Source organism: Zosterops lateralis (genome assembly GCF_965231275.1).
Source record: "Zosterops lateralis genome assembly, chromosome: 7".
NCBI classification, from domain to species: Eukaryota; Metazoa; Chordata; class Aves; order Passeriformes; family Zosteropidae; genus Zosterops; species Zosterops lateralis.
In genome coordinates, this window is record NC_139767.1 from 27,623,965 (window position 1) to 27,644,739 (window position 20,775).

General features: G+C 44.0%; 1 protein-coding gene across 8 annotated transcripts in view; it reads right to left on the reverse strand.

Moving 5' to 3' along the window:
* SEMA5B (semaphorin 5B) overlaps positions 1–20,775 on the reverse strand; it is a 267,706-nt gene that overhangs the window by 23,285 nt on the left and 223,646 nt on the right. For all 8 annotated transcript variants that reach the window (XM_083865131.1, XM_083865130.1, XM_083865129.1 and 5 more), the window contains 9 exons: positions 18,436–18,553; positions 12,730–12,911; positions 9,642–9,785; positions 8,016–8,163; positions 6,522–6,747; positions 5,664–5,882; positions 3,640–3,810; positions 2,601–2,750; positions 1,671–1,715 (listed from right to left, as the gene is read on the reverse strand). In XM_083865131.1, coding sequence (XP_083721257.1) covers positions 1,671–1,715; positions 2,601–2,750; positions 3,640–3,810; positions 5,664–5,882; positions 6,522–6,747; positions 8,016–8,163; positions 9,642–9,785; positions 12,730–12,911; positions 18,436–18,553 — 1,403 coding nt within the window. The remainder of the gene's footprint in view (positions 1–1,670; positions 1,716–2,600; positions 2,751–3,639; positions 3,811–5,663; positions 5,883–6,521; positions 6,748–8,015; positions 8,164–9,641; positions 9,786–12,729; positions 12,912–18,435; positions 18,554–20,775) is intronic.

A 20,775-nucleotide genomic window follows, 5' to 3' on the forward strand; every position in this document is an offset into this window, starting at 1 on the left:
CTGTCTAATCTTTAGTTAAAAAATATCTTTCTGTTTTTAAAAAGAACAAAACCCATAGAGTTCTACAGCAAAGTAATGCACTTCAATCATAATTACAGTATGGAACATACAGAATTCGTTAGATTGATGAGTTGCATTCATTTTTCAAAATACACTATAAATTTCCATTGCAAGATTAGAATTTTGTATTGTTTTGGATGATGGGCCAAAAAAACCCAGCAGAAATATTATAATTTCCTACTAAATGTCACAAGACTTTTTCAAAAATAAATTTCATTTCTAAAAACCTCTGCCTGTTTTGCATCACTCACGAAACCTAAAACGTAGAATATGCAACTGTGTTCAGTAAAGCCACATGACACACTGCCACATTCTCCTCCTGTCCAGCTTTGCTTATACTGCAGTGAATGCTTTATTTCACTGCCACATTTGCAAGTCACAACATAAAGCTCTCTTCTATTTCACTCTCACCTTTGAAACACCCATCTGATTTTTCAAATGAGTTTTGGCTATATCTTAGGGGGAAAAAAATCATATTATTTTGTTTGCAGCATGTGAGTCCCCGGGGGGGAAGCCTTCTGGTTCATCACTTTGAAAATATAGATTTTCTGAAATGCATCAACAGAATTTCTATTGATTGGCTTCTTTGCCAAATATAGTAAAACACTACATTAATAAATAATATCAGCTATGGCAAAATTTAGACAGCAACAGCAAATACAGTGGTGGTGGAAAAAGAAAGAAATGTGGTACAGTGCGTAACAGTAGAGTGCAAGTTATAGCAAGGGGTCCTGGAATCAAAGCAGAACCATTGCACACTCTGAGGGAGAAGGAGTGATGCAGGAAGCCAGATGTTACATTGCAGGGGCTGAAATCTTAATTCCACTGATTGCCCTCAGTTGCAAACTGAGAAGCCACATTTCCATGCCACAGGTGGCATGCTGGTTTTTGCCATGATCTCTACAGGGAGAAGAGATTTTGGCAGCCTGAAGATCATCTAGATTTCAGGAAACCAGGGATGTGAGGCTAGCAGGAATTGGCATGGCCATTATTGTGAAACTAGCATTTTAAAACATGAAAGGAACCTGCCATTTTCTTCAGTCTGCATTTTTACTGTAAGGGCTCCCAGGGCAGTGGAAAAGTGACACTAATGACTGGATCTTTCCAAGTCACATGTAGAAAGGAGACACAATTTCTGTGAGAGGTGAAAACTTGAGTGAAAGGGAGTGCTTGGAAGACAAGTATAAACCTCCAATCTCATCCTATATCAGCAAAGGATCTGTCTAAGGGACCCTGTTCCCTGAAATCTTTACAGGTTATTTAAAAACACCTGCCTCCAAACAGCTGGAGGCTTACAGTGGTGAATGAGGAATAACCCTTTCTTCCACCTAAACCATTCACCCTGGAGGTAGAGAGACACAAGCAATTGCTCTCTGGTAATTAGTGACCCTCAGTGACCACCCCAAACTTCCAAATAAATAAGAATCTTGGAACTGACAAGTGGACATGCGATACATTCCTCCAGTCTGACTCAGACAGCAAGACTCCAGTGGAATTAAGGCTATCAGTGGGATATGAGCTGTATAGATTAATGGTTTGGTTGATACTGCACAGGGAGAAAAGAAGTCAGGTTAAGATAAAAATAAGATATATAGTTAGTGGTAACCTACCTCCACAGTTCGTGCTCTCATCGATGCTGGAGGCTGGCAGGATCACTAAACAAAGAAAAGAAGATTGGAGAAAGCTGTCATTTTACCATCCCTTTACTTCTTCAAGTAATTAAACCCTCTGTGCTACAGACACGAGAAGGTGCTCATATGTTCTGCAGCAAGCTGAGAGTCTCTCTAAATTGAATTATAAGCTCATGGTTTGAAACACATGCAACGAAACCTCTCTGAAGACGTTCCAATTCCAGTACCTGATCACTCTGTAGCTTCTTCAATTTAGTGAAAAGATGGTAGCTGAGAAAACCATGAAAAAGAATACCATTGCCTAGAGATCTCAGATTTTTAAGTGAGTACACTGTAATCCAAAAAAAGAACATGTGGAAAGGCATTATTCAGTCTTGACCCATATCAGATATTTGCCTGGGAGATTCAATTTCCAAAAAGCACAGGGTCGAATATGCTGATGACCATCTGTCCATCAACAGTGTTGCTCTGTTAGACCCCGGGTTAATCTCCCATCTTCACACCCCAATTTTCTGCATCTGCCTCACCTTAATTCTTTGCTCTTTTGGGATGCTTTTTTGGTACCTGAAATCAACAACCTTCTGTTGCTCATATGCATGCTGAGAACAGAGACATAACCCAGCCTAAGACAAACTATACAAGTTTTAAAGCTTCAATTCAGGTGAGGCAATACTAGTTATTTGTCACGGATCAAGATAATTCTGTTTAAAAGAAATGTTAAGCTGCTTAAGGGAAAGCCATTTACCCCGTGCCTGCCATGAGAGAATTTATAACGTTTGTCTATTTCCTTGTTTTTCCAGAAGCATCCAAGCCCAATTTATAATAGAGAAAATCTCAGCCTAGTTTGACAGCCCGAGCACAAACTGCTCTCCTGAACCACCCAGTCCTTCTGGATGACAGGATACATACCAGGAATTTCATTGTACAGGCAATCCTGGTACTGAGTGCTGTTTCCGACGCACTGGGAGGAGTCCGGGCTGTGCACCTCGCAGTAGCGGCTGCGGTACTGGACGCCCTCTTCATTGCACAGGCTCCACTCTGACCACTCTGACCAGCCACCTGAAATCCAGGGTCAGGAAAACACACACACAGTGTTACCAACAAGGAAAAGGGTGCTTTGTAAGATACAAGACTTCTCCCATGCTGAAGAATCCTAGATTCTGGCTTGGGTCTCTCCCACACATCTATTCCATGGGTCCTTAGTGGATTTAATTTTCTCAGTGTAAGCATCACACCCTACTTGTCAGGTTGTAGTTCTCTTAATATGGACTAAACCAACCTTTGGTGGAGCACTGCACAGAACCTAATTGCCTTAAAAGCTCCTATATCAGGTCTCGTTAAAGACGTACAAGGAACAGGGTGGGGCAACGTCGCACCAGGACCTCCAAGCTTTTGATGTAGCCTCCCAGGGATACCTCAAGCAGCCAGCACAAACTAGAGCACTCCAAGAGTTTTGCTGACGTTCCTAAGGGCAGGAGTCAGCCTGCACTGGATCAGAAATCACAAAGGTAGTTCAAAACCAGCACAGATCTAAACCTGTCCTCTGAGTTGTAGCATATGTTGATCTGTCGTCTGTGAAACAAAAAGTAAGGAAACAAAAAGTCCCTTCAGCAACTATACCGATTTCTGCCTCATGACTGCTTTTGTTTGTCAGGTCGACTTCCACACTGAAGAACCAATCTCCCACTTTTTCAGTTACTTGAAACCATTAGCAAAATTTTGCTTAACCAGCACCAGAATGCCAGAGCAAGGGCCAGGGAACAGGCAGAGAAAGGCATTTCACTGCAGTTAACACTGGGATGTCCCATCCTCTGGCTCAACAGACACAATAAATGACCAAAAGACTTGTAACTGGTGGTGTTTCTGATTTGTTATTTAAACACTTTGCAGCCATGCCCTGTTCCCACCAGCACGGCGGCCAGCTGGAGCAGGGATGAGAAGGGGGTACCTTGGCAGGGGTGTGTGTTGCAGAGGGCCTCCTCGGTGTGCAGCCCGATGCAGATGTCCTCCCCGCTGGACGGAGCCGGGTTGGTGCAGGTCCGCGTGCGCTGGTAGTGCCCACCCCCACAGGTGGCTGAGCAGTGGGACCAGGGAGTCCAGCAAGACCACGAGCCTTTCACTGCAGGACATTGAAAAGCAAGCACAGACAGGGAGAGGCCGTGGGTTACTCCTCTCACTGGGACAAAGCTGGAGAGCCCCAGTGTCTCACCTTGCATATCCACCCTGTCCACGCTAGCAAGCAGTTTCCTGCACCCCAGGACATTTGGGCCTGACAACAAGAACTTCAAGAGAGGTACAAATCCACTTCACTCTGTGGATGCAGAATGAAATCTACGCAGAAAAAGAGTCTGCATCGTAAAGTGCCAAAACCAGAAAATATTCATTGTTGCAGTCATTAATAATCAGTGAAATATTCTGCTCCATTCTATTCCCTTCCTTTTTATAAAACAGCATTGCTGCTACTATTATTATTACTATTATTATTATTATTACTACTACTATTGAATGACTATTATGTTATCTCCTGAAACTTCGCAGCAACAGTAGATTTACTCAGGAAAAAAGTGCTGTAGCACTGAAGTGGAGCTTATTTGGCACCTTTCTGTGGGAGGCCCAAGTCCTCTAGTTCCAGCCTTCAGGAAACAGAAACTCAGAGGCTTTATTTATTGACTCTGCTCATTGCAGGGGCATTGGACTAGTGACCTTTAAAGCTCCCTTCCAACCCAAACCACTCTATGATCTAAGCATAACCCCTTAAGAGGTTAATAATAAAACTAGGAAGGGACTTAAGATCCCTGAATCCCCCACCCCCCACCCACTAAACTGCCTGGTTTGCAGGTCCACATGCCATTAATTCAGAAGATAATAACCTGATGACTTCGAGCAAAATAAATCCAGGATTTGTGTATACACATTGAGTGAGGCAGGGAAGGAGGGAGACACAGAGAAATAGTAATCATGCACTCAGAACAGATTGTAAAACATCAGAGTGTCCAAGGGGAGAAAACAGCACAGAAAAGGGCACAGACATTAGTGAAAAGCCACTGAGAGCTTCCAAAATAGTACTAATAGCTGCCTTTATAGTGCTAGAGTTATTTCCTTTTTATAGGCCATAGAGTGCAATATTTGACACTCCTGCTATGCTCTTGCTGTGCATTCGGATCATATCTGCATTTGAATTTTATCTTTGTATTGAATTTTAGAATCATAATAGTACTACTATAATAGAGCATTTTCAAGTGTAGGCCACAAACTGTATTGCCAGAGGTAGATAATTGCTGGAACTGCAAAGAGGCAAGGTAATTTGTGTAAGATCACTTAAATTTACTTTAGACAGTTATTACAGAGCAAGGAGAAGGATAAGTGAGAGAGAATACAGTAGTCAATGGTCTATTACTACTATTCTGGACCAGGAGTGCAACATAAACATGAGGACAAACTCGAAAACCAGGAAACCAGGCAAGAATACTCCCTGCTGGCCGTGCAGGAAATGGTAACTGATGTCAAGAGTAGATGCCCATCGCAAGAACAATACGTAAGCAGGAGAGGGGGAAGAAACAAGTGTTCACAAGAAGAACCACCACATCAAGCATCTCTATACAGTATTAAGCCACATTTATTAAGCCTGCCTCCTCATAACGGAGCAGATGCACCTTGGATGGAGCATCAAACCTTCCTGAAGCAAAGGATTGCTACAAGCCACCATACTACTTCCTCTAGAGGATGTGGCTAGGGATGTTACCCTCTGAGCCGAGGTGGAGCCTAAGTCAGCACTAAAGATAACATATGTGGGTCATTACAATAGCTTTAAAAAACATAAGGAAAAATCCCCCAAATGAAAAAAAAAAAAAAAAAAAAAAAAAAAAAAGGCAGCTTAAGAATACTGATTTTGTGGTTGTTGCTGTTGCTGCTCTACCATTAAGATTTGGGAAAACATCTCTGAATTTCATGCAGAAAGATGATCATGGTTACCTGGGCAGGGGTGAGGATTGCAGTCTTGGTACTCCATCGCTGACCCCACACAAGGCAAGCCACCATTTTTAGGTTCAGGGTTTGTGCACGTTCTCTTCCTGATCCTAAAGCCCAGCTCACAGTCTCTGGAGCAGGAAGACCAGGCCCCCCAAAAGGACCAGCCCCCATTGATAATCCGTGCAGAGGTCTTACCAGTCTTGAGGAGGTCGTCAACAAGAGCTTCAAGGAAAACAAACAAGACATCATAATATCACAAATTACTCATTTGTTGGGCTTTTAAAAGCTCATGAATAAAATCAGGATCTATGTGGCCTGCAGAATAGTTTCTGTTGAAAGCACTTGGCAAGAGTTTTTTTTTTCCCAGAGCTACAGCTAAGGTAGACAGAAAAATAAATTTGTACCCATACAAATTGAGTCTGCTGGTAACCTTGATAAATGACCTCCCTGGGCAGAAAATTGTGGCAATGCAGGCTGTGCTCTCAAAATGCTGCCTTGCATCACAGCAGTCCTGCAGAGAACAACCTGAGAGACAGTGCATGAGGGGAGCGCCACGGATGACGGAAAAGACACACTGTCCTGAGAATAGCTTTTCTCTTCTTTACACCCTCATTACTCGCCTGTTGTCTTTGGGGCAGCCTAGCAGGAGCAAGAACAAATCTATACACTGCCATAAGCACAGAGCTTATATATCTGTGTCACAGGGCTCTTCCCACCCCTGCCCCTCTGCAGTGACACCAGTCGTACATGTGGATACTACTGCAGACATGCAGACACAGTCAGGGGCCTGTTGTTCCAAGAGCATCCCCCTTCCCCACACCTCAGCCTGCCCCAGGGTCCCTCAGAGGTGGCGGGACGTACAGTCAGTGTCACACACTGCAGAGCCATCGTTGGGGCAGAACCGGCTCTCGGTTTTCTTCCTCCCGAACTGCAGCTCGTGGGGGTCGGAGAGCTGTGCCCGGCACGTGTAGCGGAAGCGCTGCTCCTGCCGGGCGCCGTTCTGGGTGATGTTCACGGGCATCCACGGTGTCCAGGGGGTGTTCCTGCGCACCTCTGGGCAGCTCTCCGGGTTGCACGTCTTATATTCCTGCCAAGAAGGAAAACCACTCCCTCTTTACTTATTAAACAGCAGCAGCCCCACTGGCAGAGGCTTATTTATGCTTCAGAAAATAAGGGAGTACTCTCTGGATCTCAAACAATCCCCATCAACCTTTATCTGACCTCACAGGAACAAGTCAGTGCTGGGCACGACACAAAATGTGGTGACTACGGAGGAGGCAGTGGTGGTGCATAGGTGGACCTCAAGGGTAAGCTGTACTTGCTATTTTTATATCTCCCTCAGGTTTGTGTTTCTTTGCTGACTCAAAGTCCTGTGGGGCTTCGACAACTTGGATCATTTTGGGCAGGAGAATAATTCAGGCAATAGATAATAATAACAGCAAACAAGTTTTCTGGTCTGACCCTGAGATGCTGTTTTCAGGTCAGCCTAGAGAAGCCTCAAGAGGACAAAATGTCAGTAAGGTTTATTCCTTGAAAGTTTATCATTTTATTTTTAATATGGGTTTAGAGTAGATCTTTTTACAGCTATTTTTGTTTGGCTGGCTTTTCAAACTCTCAAGTGAAGGTTATGAACCATTTTTCATCCTTGATCTAGAGCAGCCACTGGGTACAGACAACATTTTGGCTGCCTGGGAATGGGGGGATTTGAGTGTTTTACAATTCTCATCACTAATGGGAGGAATTCCAGTGACAAACATTTGTTTTCTTAATTCAAAATAACTAAATAAACAACTCTTTTCTGGCAGGGGGGAAGAAATGTAATGCTTCAGGACTTCATGATTCTAGTGTAAATGCCAAACAGCTTGTGAAGAAGAAATGGGAGGTTCCAGATCAGGTCTGCTTACATTGAAATGAAACCCCACAAAACCAATTAAAATGGCTGCATAAAACAGCCTCCAGAACAGGAAAGGGAAAGTAAAGAGAACAAATGGGGTGTTGGATCTGTTGTTTACTCAAGTATGAGAGCACAGCTAATTTCTGATGTGTGTGTGGTCTCCTTGACTCAACAGGATCATCCTTGGGAGTGGGATAAAAAAAAAGAACATGTATAGAGCTTTCAGGTAAAGGATTTGATATCAGCCTACAGAGGAAGAACTCTGTACACCAGTCTGTCCGTGAATCTGCCACCCCTGTGTTTCCAAGTTCATTTCAGCATCCTCTGCAGCAAAAACTGAGGACATCATTTTCTTCTTGCTTGAGAAATAAAACCACAATGTAGAGAGAAGCTGAATACCCCAGTCCTCAATGCTACTGTCAAGAGGTGCCCCTCATGCAATGTCAGGAAATAATACATACCACAGCACAGCCTGGACATGTGTTTCCATTTTCACAGGACCTCTGCCTTGAATGAATCCCTCCACCACAATTCACGCTACATTTATTCCAAGGTCCCCATGAAGACCAAAAAATTGGTAATGGGCATGGACTGTTTTCATTACAGAATCTGAAAGAAGAAAGTGCATTGCTCAGAAAACTCCATGTCAGCACATCTGAGGGACAAAACTGTGTGGGATGCAAGACTGCACACTGCATTTGGGCTCAACTGATGCATGCACTGAGAGCCAGCAGAGGCTGACACAACATCAGATTAGCAATATCCCTGTCCACGGAGAGAAATGTAGCCTTTGTACCAAATGGGAGTGGTTAATCAGGCTGAGCTCAGTGAGGTTAGAGTAAATGGTGGAGATCAGGTTTTCTGAGTGCTCTGTCTCAAAACTTTTCCACAAACACTGAGTCCACAAAAGAGGTCATAAACAGAAACCAAAGTGTCACAAAGAGAGAGTGGATAGTAAATATCCTAAATGGGATGACTGGTGGGAGGACAACTCAAAAATGATATGTCACTAATGGCAGCTGCTAAACACCTGAGAGTCTTCTCTTCACATAATCTGACTTCTACTGCTGCCTCGACCCTCACAAGCTAGAGTTTGCAACTATATGCATCTAAAAGCAGGCCCTAAGTGAATGCTATTTCATGTTCTGAATCAAAAGTAACTATAATTTTGTTCAACTTTTTAATTAATATTGTTCTCAAATTTAATTACATGGCACTGCAACTGACTCAGAGGTAGTTTTTAAACCCAAAAAGGACCATTGTGAATGGACACAAATCAAACCAAACATTCCAATGTCTTGAAACATGGAAGTTAAATGAACTGCCCTTTTTTCATTCTGAGAAATGCAGAGACCTATGTCTTAGTGACCACTCAAGGGACAAGCAACAGCCTTTTGCCAAGTAGAGGTGGCCTTTAAGGAAATGTCAGGCCTGGAAAGAAGTTGGGATGCCTTGAAGCATGTATTTCATGAGGGGCCAAGCCTGAGGAAGCATTACAGTGCAGATATCTCTGTAGGTTCAGAAAGTATTGGGTTTTAGTAATTTTGTGTGAATTTTTCATAGTTTAGAGGGGGAAAAAGATGTTTTTCTGATACCATGCCCTGCAAAAACTCAAGCCTGAATCTGTGAATTAAGCTGTATTTTGTGTTGAACTGCTTTTGGAGCATCAGCACAAGTAATATAGACTTGGGAATGATGCAACTGGCCATGAAAGCTGCACATACTCAGCTGCCACTCCAGGGACGGATCAGAATGGAGTAACTGTGTCTATAAACTCTACAGTGCCAACAGCAGGCACAGCTTCTCCCTTTGGGGAGGAGGTCAGCCCTCTGTGTGGGACAGGAATAGTTATGAAAGTCTGAAGGCTCTTGCTTGGAAGTGAGGGCAGCTCTGAAGTGTCTGTTGTTCACAGGCTCACTGACAGAGAGTGTCCATGCACAGAAACAGCCACACCCTCCCATGCCCTGGGACTGCTTCTGCTCTGTGCATTGAGCCCAACAGCCTCAGTCTGCCTTCCCAGCCACCACTTCCAGCTGCCAACGTTGCAACCACAGAAATGAACACACACCACCATGGACAAGCCTTACCTTTCCTCCCTGCTCTGTCCCACGCAGACCCTGCCCCCGTAGCGTGGAGCAGGATTGCTGCAGGATCGCTGCCGGACCTGGAAGCCGATCCCACAGGAGGTGCTGCACGGGGCCCAGGAAGACCATGGTGTCCATGCGCCGTTTCTAGCAAGAAGGATGAGAGAGAACAGACTATGGGAGAGCTGTTGAACTCATGGGAGAATAAATTATTCATTTCAACCAGACTTCGTATCAGGGGAGCTTTTTAAAAGGGAGTTTCAAAAGTGCTTAGCACTGGTCCAACTTTCCTCCCTTGGAAGTCTCTAAGAATTTGAAAGGAAGACAACTAAGCCAGTGCTGAATGATTTTGAAAATGTTTCCTAGGATTTACTGAGCAATAGTGTGGTTAGTGTAACTTTCATTTCCACCATCATCTTCCCCACATGCCATGACCCTGCTCTTCTGACCCAGTGGCTGATCCCAAAGTTGTATGTCCTGAACTCTTCTGCACAAAGAGTTCAGGTTTTGAGGATCATGAATGCCAGTTGTATTGAAGGATGTAAAAACCCTGCCCTCTGCTAATTCAGTAGGTACTGATGCTTTAAATCTTTTACAGCAACACTACTGCCAGCTCCCATGTTTTTATCACAAACCTCATAACATTTTGTGTTTTCCTAAAGCCTTCAGCATTGGATCCTATTAAGTGGAAATCTCAAATTTCATTAAAAATAACAATAATTGCTTCTAGCTTTCATGGCTGCCTGCAGACGTCACTGTAGTGTGACCTTAAATCTGTAGAAACCAGAGGCAATTAAGAGCTCAGAGGCAGCATCGAGTTTCATGGTTTAATGAGTGATCACATCTCTGGTGAACAGTGGTAACACAGCCTGAAGCCAGTGTGATGTAAAACCCCCTAGTTCACATCTCAGTGCTGGAGAAACTGGCAAAGCTCCTGTGAGAGGCTGAGCACGCGCAGGTGCCTCAAACATGTGCTTACACAGAAGTCAACATTTTCATCTTTAAAATCTTGCATCTATTAAAGCTCGCCTTCCTCTGATTTGGCAGCACTGGGCCTTGAAGCAGAAGAGGAGGAACCGTATCTCATCTGTTCTGTGCTGCAGGTTTCATTTCATATGGAGCCAGTGGTAATGCTCTGTCTTATAAAACTGCCTAATCTTGACACTTCAGTGCCTTAAGCAAAAAAATGTCTTCTCTGTTTTTTTTTTTTTTTAATAAAGAAAAACCTTTCTAAAAAGTCTAGTCAGAAAACAACTCAGGTGCTCTCTGACTCTTGAAAGCTAAGCTTGAAAACAGATGTTAATTTTCAAAGCATTTAGTGAACTAATAACACTGCTGGCAAGAAATATTTCCTGGCATAGCACCAATCAGGGCAGAGGATGAAAGTTAAAACCCACATTGCCCTTCACAGTTTTTGTATTTTTTATCAACTCTTGCCTGTTCTTGGCAGCTTTATTTCAGAACCCTGTTAGATCTTTCCTCCCTCCTCTTCTTGTTCTCTCATCCCTCTCCCTTCTCCTCTCCCACCCCAAACAAGGTCAAAGAACAAGAAATCCACACATAAAAATCCTACTATTTTGTATTATTCTGCTATGTTTTAAACCACCTACTACCTTGCCATTCTTTAATCCAAAAGAATCATGAAAAGAAAAAAATCAAATGGAAGGTTGCTGTTACTGCTGCAAAAAGGGCAAGTAATTTCTACTAAAGAAATCCTCAAAACCCCAACAATTCTCAGTATCTATTTGTGTTTCAGGATTTTTAACAGAAATAAAGACACCTTCCACTTTCAGATCTCCAGGTTTTTAATAGAACTCATCTTTAAACATCCTACTCTCTCTCTTTGCAGAAAGAAATCTCAATGCCATATGAAGTCAATTAAAGGAAATTTGAGGGCTGAAGCGGATGTAGGATGACCAGATGTCCCTATTTTTCAAACCATGCTGTTTTCGTATGTCTTAAGATTGAATAATCTGTTTTTCATCCCCTTCTTAGAAGCTGTTCCTGCCTCTTTTGACATCAGAGCAGTGCTGAGAAATCCATCCCACTGGCATGCTTTCCATTTGCCACTGACAGAAAAAGCCTGCCTGGGGAAGGCTTGGCTCAGCCCACGGTGCAGCACAGGGGCAGGAATGACTGCACACCTTTTGGGCAACACAGCCCGTAACTGGAAAGAGAGATGCCAATTAAAACATGAGTACTGCTGAATTTTTGGTGCCAAGGCCAGCACTGATCTCCAGGGATGAGTCAAGAGGCAGCTGTCCTTAATGGAATGAATGTTTATGGAGAAGATAAAGTAGATAAAAACTGTATTGACCCAATATTTACCAAAATCCTGGCTGCCCCCACCCTGATGAAATAGTGCTTACACTACTGCATCATCTTCCCTTGAGTCATGACATGATGTAGTCTGAGTGTGGTGGGGTAGCAGGGACACAAACATGGCTATGTTTGGGCACTCTACAGGAGGACATTTAGCTTCCATGCTGCCAAAGCTGAGCTTCAGGCTCCCGTGGGCAGGCAGCACTTGGGCACAAGCTGAGCTGCCTGAGCTGTTCCAGGGCCCACTGGCTGCCAGAGGATGACGTGCTGCTCTCACCTGCCCAGCAGACAGGCTGTGCTGCAGACAGGTCACAGACTCACAGAACAAGGCAAACAAGCCTTGCCTGGAGCCAGGCTCAGCTCTGTCCTTACAAGCATTGCTCTGAAGGAGCTTTGCTTGGTTTTGGCAATGTGGCCTTGGAACCCAAACTCTGAAAAATTGGGAGCCTTGACTTTTTTAGTCTGCTGTTCAGCTGGCTGACAACTATCACTGCCTTACCTCCTCCTGATGGGTCACTACTCACTGTACAGCTCAGGGAAACCAAGGCTCAGTGTAGTGTACAGTAATTTGGGGTGCTTGTCTTCCAAGAGTCTTGGCTGAGGGCCCTTTGCTCAGAGCCTTTGGGTCTCTTCATTTTATACTGACTTCAAGCTGGACCTCACACATCTCACTTTGGCTGAGATACAACTACACGGTCACAAGGAAGGAGCTAAGCTGTGGACAGACACAACTCTTGTTCCCTTAAGAAGCACAAAGATTCTGAGGTACCTTGAACAATTTGCGACCTCAATCCTGGCCCCTTCACAGCTGCGACCTCCACAGCGAGGACGAGGGCTGTCACATGAACGTGACCTACACATACAGGAGCCTGTGCTGTCCCCATCTGAATGCTCACACAGTTGCCATGGGGACCAAGGCCCCAATCTTCCATTTGTTGTCAGGTTTTTCACCTAATTTTAAGAGGAAAAAAAAAGTCATTAATAGCAAGTTTACATTCTGGAGACAGGCCCACAATAGAAATGCCAAACAAAGCTGCCAGGGGGATTAGGATGCATCCTAGATGGGAGCTGTCTGTGCTTGCGAGCAGGATTCAAAACAGAGGATTGTTTTCAGACAATGCCACATCAATATTTACCCTCCAAATTCCACGCCACATACCTAACATGTGCACACAGGCACCGAGCCGACCCAGCCAGCACCACACCAGGAGCAAGCCTCCATCTGCCACACCACACAACCACCTCACCCTGTTCCACACTGCACAGCTTCAGCCTTTCAAGCAACACCATGGCCAGCACTGAATGACCCCACTCCATCATATTCCAGCCTCTGCAGGGCTTCCTGAAGAGTGTTTTCCAAGTTAGTGTTCATGTAACCATAGTGACCAGCTGAGGCTGGGGCCTTACTGAGTTTGGCCCTGTCCAAACCTGCAGCAAGAGCTGTTTCTCTTTCTAAACTGAGCCATAGCCTAAATGGCCACATGGATGAAGAACAAAAAGTGAGGGAGATGATGGTGACTAGCATTAATGCTGAGGATCACATAGTCACCTAAAGAGCAAGAATTCATCTCAAGATGATTTATAGACCAGACCACACTGCTTTCTGTTCCCTCTGCCCTTTGTTTCAAGCCTGCACAGCCCTGAACAGGCTGGGACTTGACAGCTTTCTGCACACTGTAATGAAAGAAAAATACAGTAGTCCTGGGAGACCAAGAACACATGAAACAAAACTATTTCAGGCCTGGTGAAAACCCTCCAGTAGACAGGGTGTCAGAGCTTGCTCTCTTGTGCCCTGTTTTAACCAGTGCTTCTAGCAAAGCCCTAAGCTGAGGGCTGGGGACCAGGCTGCTGGGGCCCTTGCTGCCAAGCCTGTCTGGAGAAGATGTATGCTACCTGCTTTTCCTGGAATCTCTCCTGGCCACTACTGCCTTCTTGTGCCCACTCCATCACTACTGCAAAACCCTGCAGCCCAAGACTATGTCCCAAAAGCTGCCCTGAACACCCCTGTCCTGGCATCCCCTCTGCTACTGACTTGAGGAACACAATGCAGAAAGGGATTGGTGCTGGCCCTGCCTGAGTACAGCTACTCCCTTGTTACAGCACGGCACCATGATGCATTCCTGCCCTGGTGACTCCCTCCACGCTCCCCGCCTCATGCCCCATCCCAAAGTGCCAGGCCTTGCAGGCAGATGGCACAGATGGTGGCTGCCTGCAAATGGCTCATGCCTGTGGGGTGACCCATGTGGTGGTGGGGTGCTCAGCAGCTTTGGTAAAGCCACTGGCAAAGGCAGCACTGGATTTGGCCTCGGTGTTGGACACAATGAAGGGTGAAGGAAGGAAGAGGCTGGGCCCCTGGCAAGCAGCCCTGGCCCCAAATCTGAGCCAGCTACTCTGACAATTCTCACTGTGCCATGCTTCTGCTGCCAGCAGGATCAGTCCCCTGGGCTGCTCCAGAGGGGGAATGATTGTTCCTGCTTTACAGACAAGTAAACCAAGGCACGGAGTGACTGTAAGCCTGCTCAGGAGTCATGCAGGGAGCCAACCACAGCCATGGGAAGAGTGCATTCCAGCACTCATCCTCTGAAACATGCTGCTCTGTGCTTGTTCTCCAAGATTGGCACTACGTTAAACACTCAGAATGTACCTCTGGTGGGTTGTCATCTTCCTCTCTCACCCATCTACAGCAACATCAAAAATATGCAGCAGTGTCATGGAAGCAATTTAGATCTGATACTGCACTCATCAGGCTGCAGCTGGGGGTTTCAGGCATCTGCTGTAAGCCTTTGTTTGCAATGGATTATCATGTAGTTGTAAAAATTTGCTCTGGGCTGCAGGTTACAAGGCAAGATGCCCACAGAGGAGATCACTGAGCTTTGTAGTTGTTGAATTTGCTCTTTTAAACATTGTTTAAAAATCAATACAGTTGGGTTTCTAGAAGTTGGAGGGGGAGAGTCAAAATAAGTACTTTGAGATATTTAATACTAGATTTTTATCTCCTTTTTCCTCCTGCCTTACAAAAGTCATAATCCAAGTATTGGATCATTCCTACTCATTTTTGAGCCAGAAAGCCTTGCTGATTCCAGCAGGGAGTTCTGTTCAGAAATCAATGGTATGATATGGCCCGTGGCATCAATTGAAAAAAAAAAAAGCTAACAAATAATTATTGGCTCATAAATGATACTGGGAAACAACCCAAAAATTAAACAAATAAGCAACCATAACCAAAATGCTGAGATTTATAAGCATGTCACACTGTGAGTGTGGGAAGTTTTTATGCTTAAGAAATTACATATGGATTATTATTCCATCTTTAAATTCACAAAAATATCTTCAAAAGAGCAAACTTGGAAAGTGGGATAAAAACCCATATGCACTGATCTTTTTCAGGAATACCTTTACAAGGCAAATCCTTTGAAGCCTACACAGTGCCCATCAGACAGAGAGGACATCTTTAAAAACACATCTGATCAAATGCCCTTCTCTCACCTGACAATATTGCCAATTCTGGAATTCTTGTCTTTTATAAACTACCACACTCAGACCAAAAGTCTCATCTTTTTCTTTCTTATTTGTAGAATCTAAAAGCTCAAGTGCAGGATCTAAAAATTCAGACTGACCACTCCTAATCTCTGCTACAGGGATATTTTCCATGTTTGTCCTGATACTACAGGTAAGACTGGAAGCATTCCTTGTTCTTTCAATTAATCTATTCTTTATCTTAAGATTCAGATATCAATTGCTTATAATTTTGCCAAGCTTTAATTCCTTAATCTGGAAATTTCCATGCTAGCTGATGAAAGCTGAAAATTCTTGCAAAGTTTCAGTCAAACTACTTAAAACCATTTATAAAATCAAATCTAGAGGAAGACTGTCCATAAGTAGCAATATTTTCCTTGTAACAAACCAGTGTTCAGAACAAGGAACTGAACTTTATATCCTTGCAACACCTTTTTGCAATTCCCATGAAAGCCATTCAAAACTGTCCAGGGTACCTTGAGACACAGGAAAGTCAGTTTTCAGAGATTCATAGATTTTAATCCCAGCACCCAAAGACTTTTCTGTGCACTGGAAATGCTTCAGTGAGGGCCTGATCAGGATCACCCTGGGCACTGCAGCTCTGAGCGGCTGAGTCCACATGAACTGACAGCAGGGTACAAGACACCCAAAGACTGAATGGGGAAACTGCCACTGATTAGCAGGAAAATGAGGTAGCATGGAACAGATGCAATATGACTAAGATAGGGGTTTGCTGGAAGCACAGAGAGGGACTGGGATGAAAATCTGGAAGGAAAATCATTGTTTGGCTCAGGATAAGGAGGACAGTACACTTTACTGGGAGTACTCAATTCCTGACTTGCCAAACACCCCCAACAGTGACACCATGAGTTTGGCTAATAGTTTATTAGTTCAAGTTCCTTTCCTGCCGGTGGCTCATGTTGGCATCAGTAAGATATCACAAAATGAGATGTGCCTGTTTTTCTAAAATCAAAGTGTACCTCCCTCCCTTCTCCCAAGCCTCACTCCCTTCTCCCAGGAAAGCACGTACAACCCTGTATCAGGACTCCCTGATAAAGCATGGGCACATACACAGAAGAGCAGTTCAGTTTGTGGAATTTGTGTGCTACCACTTTTTAATGTTAAAATGGTTGACATTGCAACCTCAGTAATGAACCTTTAAGAGATTCTGGATGTTATCTAGTAATAACATACAGTAACCATTACCCAATGTATTATGTTAGCACTGCATGATTAAGCCTCTATCTAAAATCCCCTTAATATTAAAGCTGGTGAGTGGGAATCTGTGGCACAATGTAGTGCTGTACAAAAACATTCAGACCAGCTCTGAACAAGCCTGTTTGCTCAAGAGCAGCAGTCAAGTTGTGTTAGTGTTGTGGTTGACTCACACAAATGCCTGGCCCATGTAGGATATAATTCAATAATATGCCAGTTCTGGCTTTAAAAGTTACTGAATGCCAGTCTCTCAGCTGTGCCAGGACATCTGTTTGTGGGCTAGGCTGCAGAAGAACTCACTGACATTAGCTGGGTTAGGCAAAGTTTATTTGGGAGGAGTTCTTTTAATCTACAGCATTTCACACTTGACTGTGATCTCACATACAGCTGTACCAGCACAGCTGAGCGCCTGGTGCTCAGCCCAGAAAAGTAGGGTGGGAAAAGCCAGGACTTCTTATGATAGTAACTCATCCAACTAAACTCACAGACAGGTCTTTTGCAGGAATGAAGTTTGGCATTGGGTCATTACATTCCCCTTCCCTTTCAGTGCTCATCTGCACATGCTGTTCTAGACCCTTGCTTCTGTTGATCATGACCTTTGTCCAGCACTGAATACAAGGAAGTAGTTGGATATTGCTGATGTAGGTGCTTAAATGAGCCATCCCACTCCAAGCTAGTGTGAATTTGTTCCAGTGAGTGGCAGGGGTTAAAGAAAAAGCAAGCACTTGCATGTGGATTTTAAACAGCTTGGCAGCCTGTCAGTGAAAGAGCACAAGGCTGATATATGTAACAGAATAGGAGCATTTACACAGAAAATAATCTACATTGGAATGTTAAAATAAATGTAAAACTAGCACCCCAAGAACAGCCAAAGCTTCTGAATATTCTGTGCTGGATTTTTATGACCTTGAAACAATGATCTGGAGTAGTTTATTCCCTAGTGTGCGCCACAGCAGACATGTTCAAACTAGAGGATTAACACCTCACACACCTATCAACAGACACAGGCATTAAGCAGGACGAGATAACAGCATGGGCAATCAGGAAGCACTGCATCCCAGTTCAACACAGGAGGGTTATAAACACACAAGCCTCTGAATCCAGCAGTGAAAAACTTAAGCCTGCCAAGCTGAGGATGGATTGAAGTAATGACTAATATTTCCTGGGAAAATATCTGAGGAGTAAGGGAGATAAAGGGAATAAACATCCCAGCACCTCCAGACAGAAATAGCGTACTGAAGATATAACCCATCCAGTCCTCTCTCCCTATCTACTGGACTTAGCAGTATTAACATGCTAATTGACGTTAGATAATAACAATGAACATTAATGACAATTTCTCCTCCACCCTCAATTTATTTAACAAGACTAGTTTTTCATCCCCAGCCATCTTGGAGGTACAGTTCAAGCAGCAGGAATTATACTCAGCCAGACAGCTTCTGGGGATCACAGCCAGGCTGTGACTGGATATTGTCATCAGAGAAGGGTGGGTGGGTGGGAAGGGAGCTGGAGAGTCAACTCCAACTGATTCAAGAAGAGACACTTCTTTTCTATATGCATTTCTTGGAGACCAGGGCCAGGAAATAAAAGGCCATCTCTTTGCTATATCATGCAGATTTGGTCTAGGTCTGCTGGAGATTAGAACAGCCAGACCTCTTCAGGCTACCACAGACTTACCTTTCCTTCTCCCTTCTACAAATACATACATCAGTATATATAAAATATTTCCACCCTGTCCACTTACTGGGCACTCAGTAATATTTTGGGTCCAGAGGCTCATGTCGGAGCTGTCCTCAATGGTGGTGCATCGCTTCTGTTTGCTATCCCAGCCACAATACGGGTCTCTGGCTCCCAGGCATTCCCTGCATGGGCAAAGACAAAATATTAAAGCCCTTTAAGACTGTCTACCTCTAAAGACATCTATTCCAGTATAGTCCTCTTATATGACAGCTGTCAACCACACCAAGGCTCAGCAGAAGAAACAATTTCTTTAAGCAGAGGTTTACCTGCTTGGAAAGAGGAAAAATGAATAGAAGGGTGATAGGATACAAAGCAAGTATCACCTCATAGAAGCTGTAGATTAAAAATCAGTTCACTCCTCTCCAAGGCCTAGGGAAAGAAAATGACTTTACAAATTTTAGTCAAAGAACACTTGTCATTGAGATATCTTTGTGCCCCCATGTAATCACACAGCAGGCCAACTCTCACACAAAGCAACCTCTGTGACTATGTTTTCTGACACTGTGTCCATCCAAAGGGGTTAGACAAGCAGAATTAGCCAATGGACCGGTAATAAAGGCTTTCTATTAGTCTTGGCCTTTGCTGGAACAATGGTTTCATTTATAATCCCAGCATCAAGATGTCAGTTTGGAAAAGTCACAGCAGAACATTATTTCTAAGCTTTTGGCTGCTTTGAACACTGCCGTATTCATTTTCCTCCTGAATCCATATTTACAGGCTAAGTGTGTGTTCCCAACATGTGAGCTGCTGAAGAAAAGTATCTAGGGCTATTACTGCCACTAAACAGAGAAGATCAGTCACAGAAGTAGTCTGTACCAATAAAATTCAGCTGTATTGGTCGTTCCCATGAGTTGCTTTCAAATTGTTAATTTTCATTAAGAAAACATAAAGGTACAAGCCACATCATGCATGTATTAGTGAAAGACAAAGAGAGGACTAAACCTAAAAAGATTCACAACACTATTTTTAATCCCTATGATCCATTCCCTTCTATCACACAAAAGGCTGATAAGATCTTTGAAAAAAATCCCAAATGATTTGAAAACTGCCAATTAGACAGCAGCAAGAGACTGAGGGGAAATATTCAGTTCAGGAAGCCAAACAGGAGAGTAATAAAATGTATTCTAAGGCAAGGTATCAGTATGATTAACGAAACATAAAAAAAACCCCAAACCCTCAAATGCAATGAGATGTTATTAACTGTTCCCTCCCAGAAATCTTTGAAATCCTATTAGCCTGTAATCAGCTGCAAATGAAAAAGCAAGTGCCTCACACACAGCTGAGAACACTCTATTAGTCTGTACTGACTCCACTCCAGTGATTTGTCTCAAAGCAAACCCCAGATTGTTTTGATGTCTGGTACCCATTGCTTTATATATATCTATACACATATGCACTTTATATTTTAATTATGAGTTTCCAGTTTGCCCCACTCCTACATTTCCGCTGCTTAAGATTTCACACACAGAGTTGTAAGGAACACAGCTTCTTTTTCATGCTTTAGGAAGGTAGTTACAATGATGTCTCTACTGTAGTTTTGCTTCAATTGCTTCAGCATGCCCAAGGAAAAGGCAAAGATGATTCTACCCCAGCCCAGGCAACAGAACATCAAATATCGACCTAGAAAACTACTTGGGATCCTCAGTCCAAGGACACAGAATAGACATGTGCTGCTTTGCTCATTACTTTGGCTAAAGACCCCTGTCCTGCTGTTTTGGCAACCCAAACCACCCTCACCCACAAAGTGGGGCTGCTGCCACATCCAGAGCTGCCTTTGTGGTCCCTCAGCAAGGGCAGCACCCAGTTCCATACAGAGCAGACCACGGGGTATCTGCCCATGCTCTTGGCAACTTGGCACCTCAGGAGCAAACTGGGCAGTTTCTAAAGAGTAGAAAAAGAGAAGCATGTTGGGGTGGGAGGAGGTGCAGTGGGGAAAGACCCTGCTTTTTGTCAGAGAGCCTTTTGGTCAGGCTTTCAGACCCTGACACCACATACACTATTGTTTCCAACTGCATGAAGCCATTTCACAGGGCACCCAGCGAGTTGAGAGAGGTCATTGTAATTCATAACAGGGAAGGCTGTTGCGAGCATCACCCTATTATGATACACATTTTCTCTGAATTTAATTTATAGGAAAACATGTGCTGCATAGATTCAGGAAATAATCTCCATATGTTCTGCACTGCAGCCCTCAGCCACTCTGCAGGCTGCAGCATACCCCAGTTAGGCACTGACCACTTTGCTGGCACTACCATAATGTATGTCATGGAGCTAATGTGCTGCTCTTGGCCAGGAGCGGCGGGCTCTGGATCCCTAACAGAGCACTCACTGAATCACAGCCGCA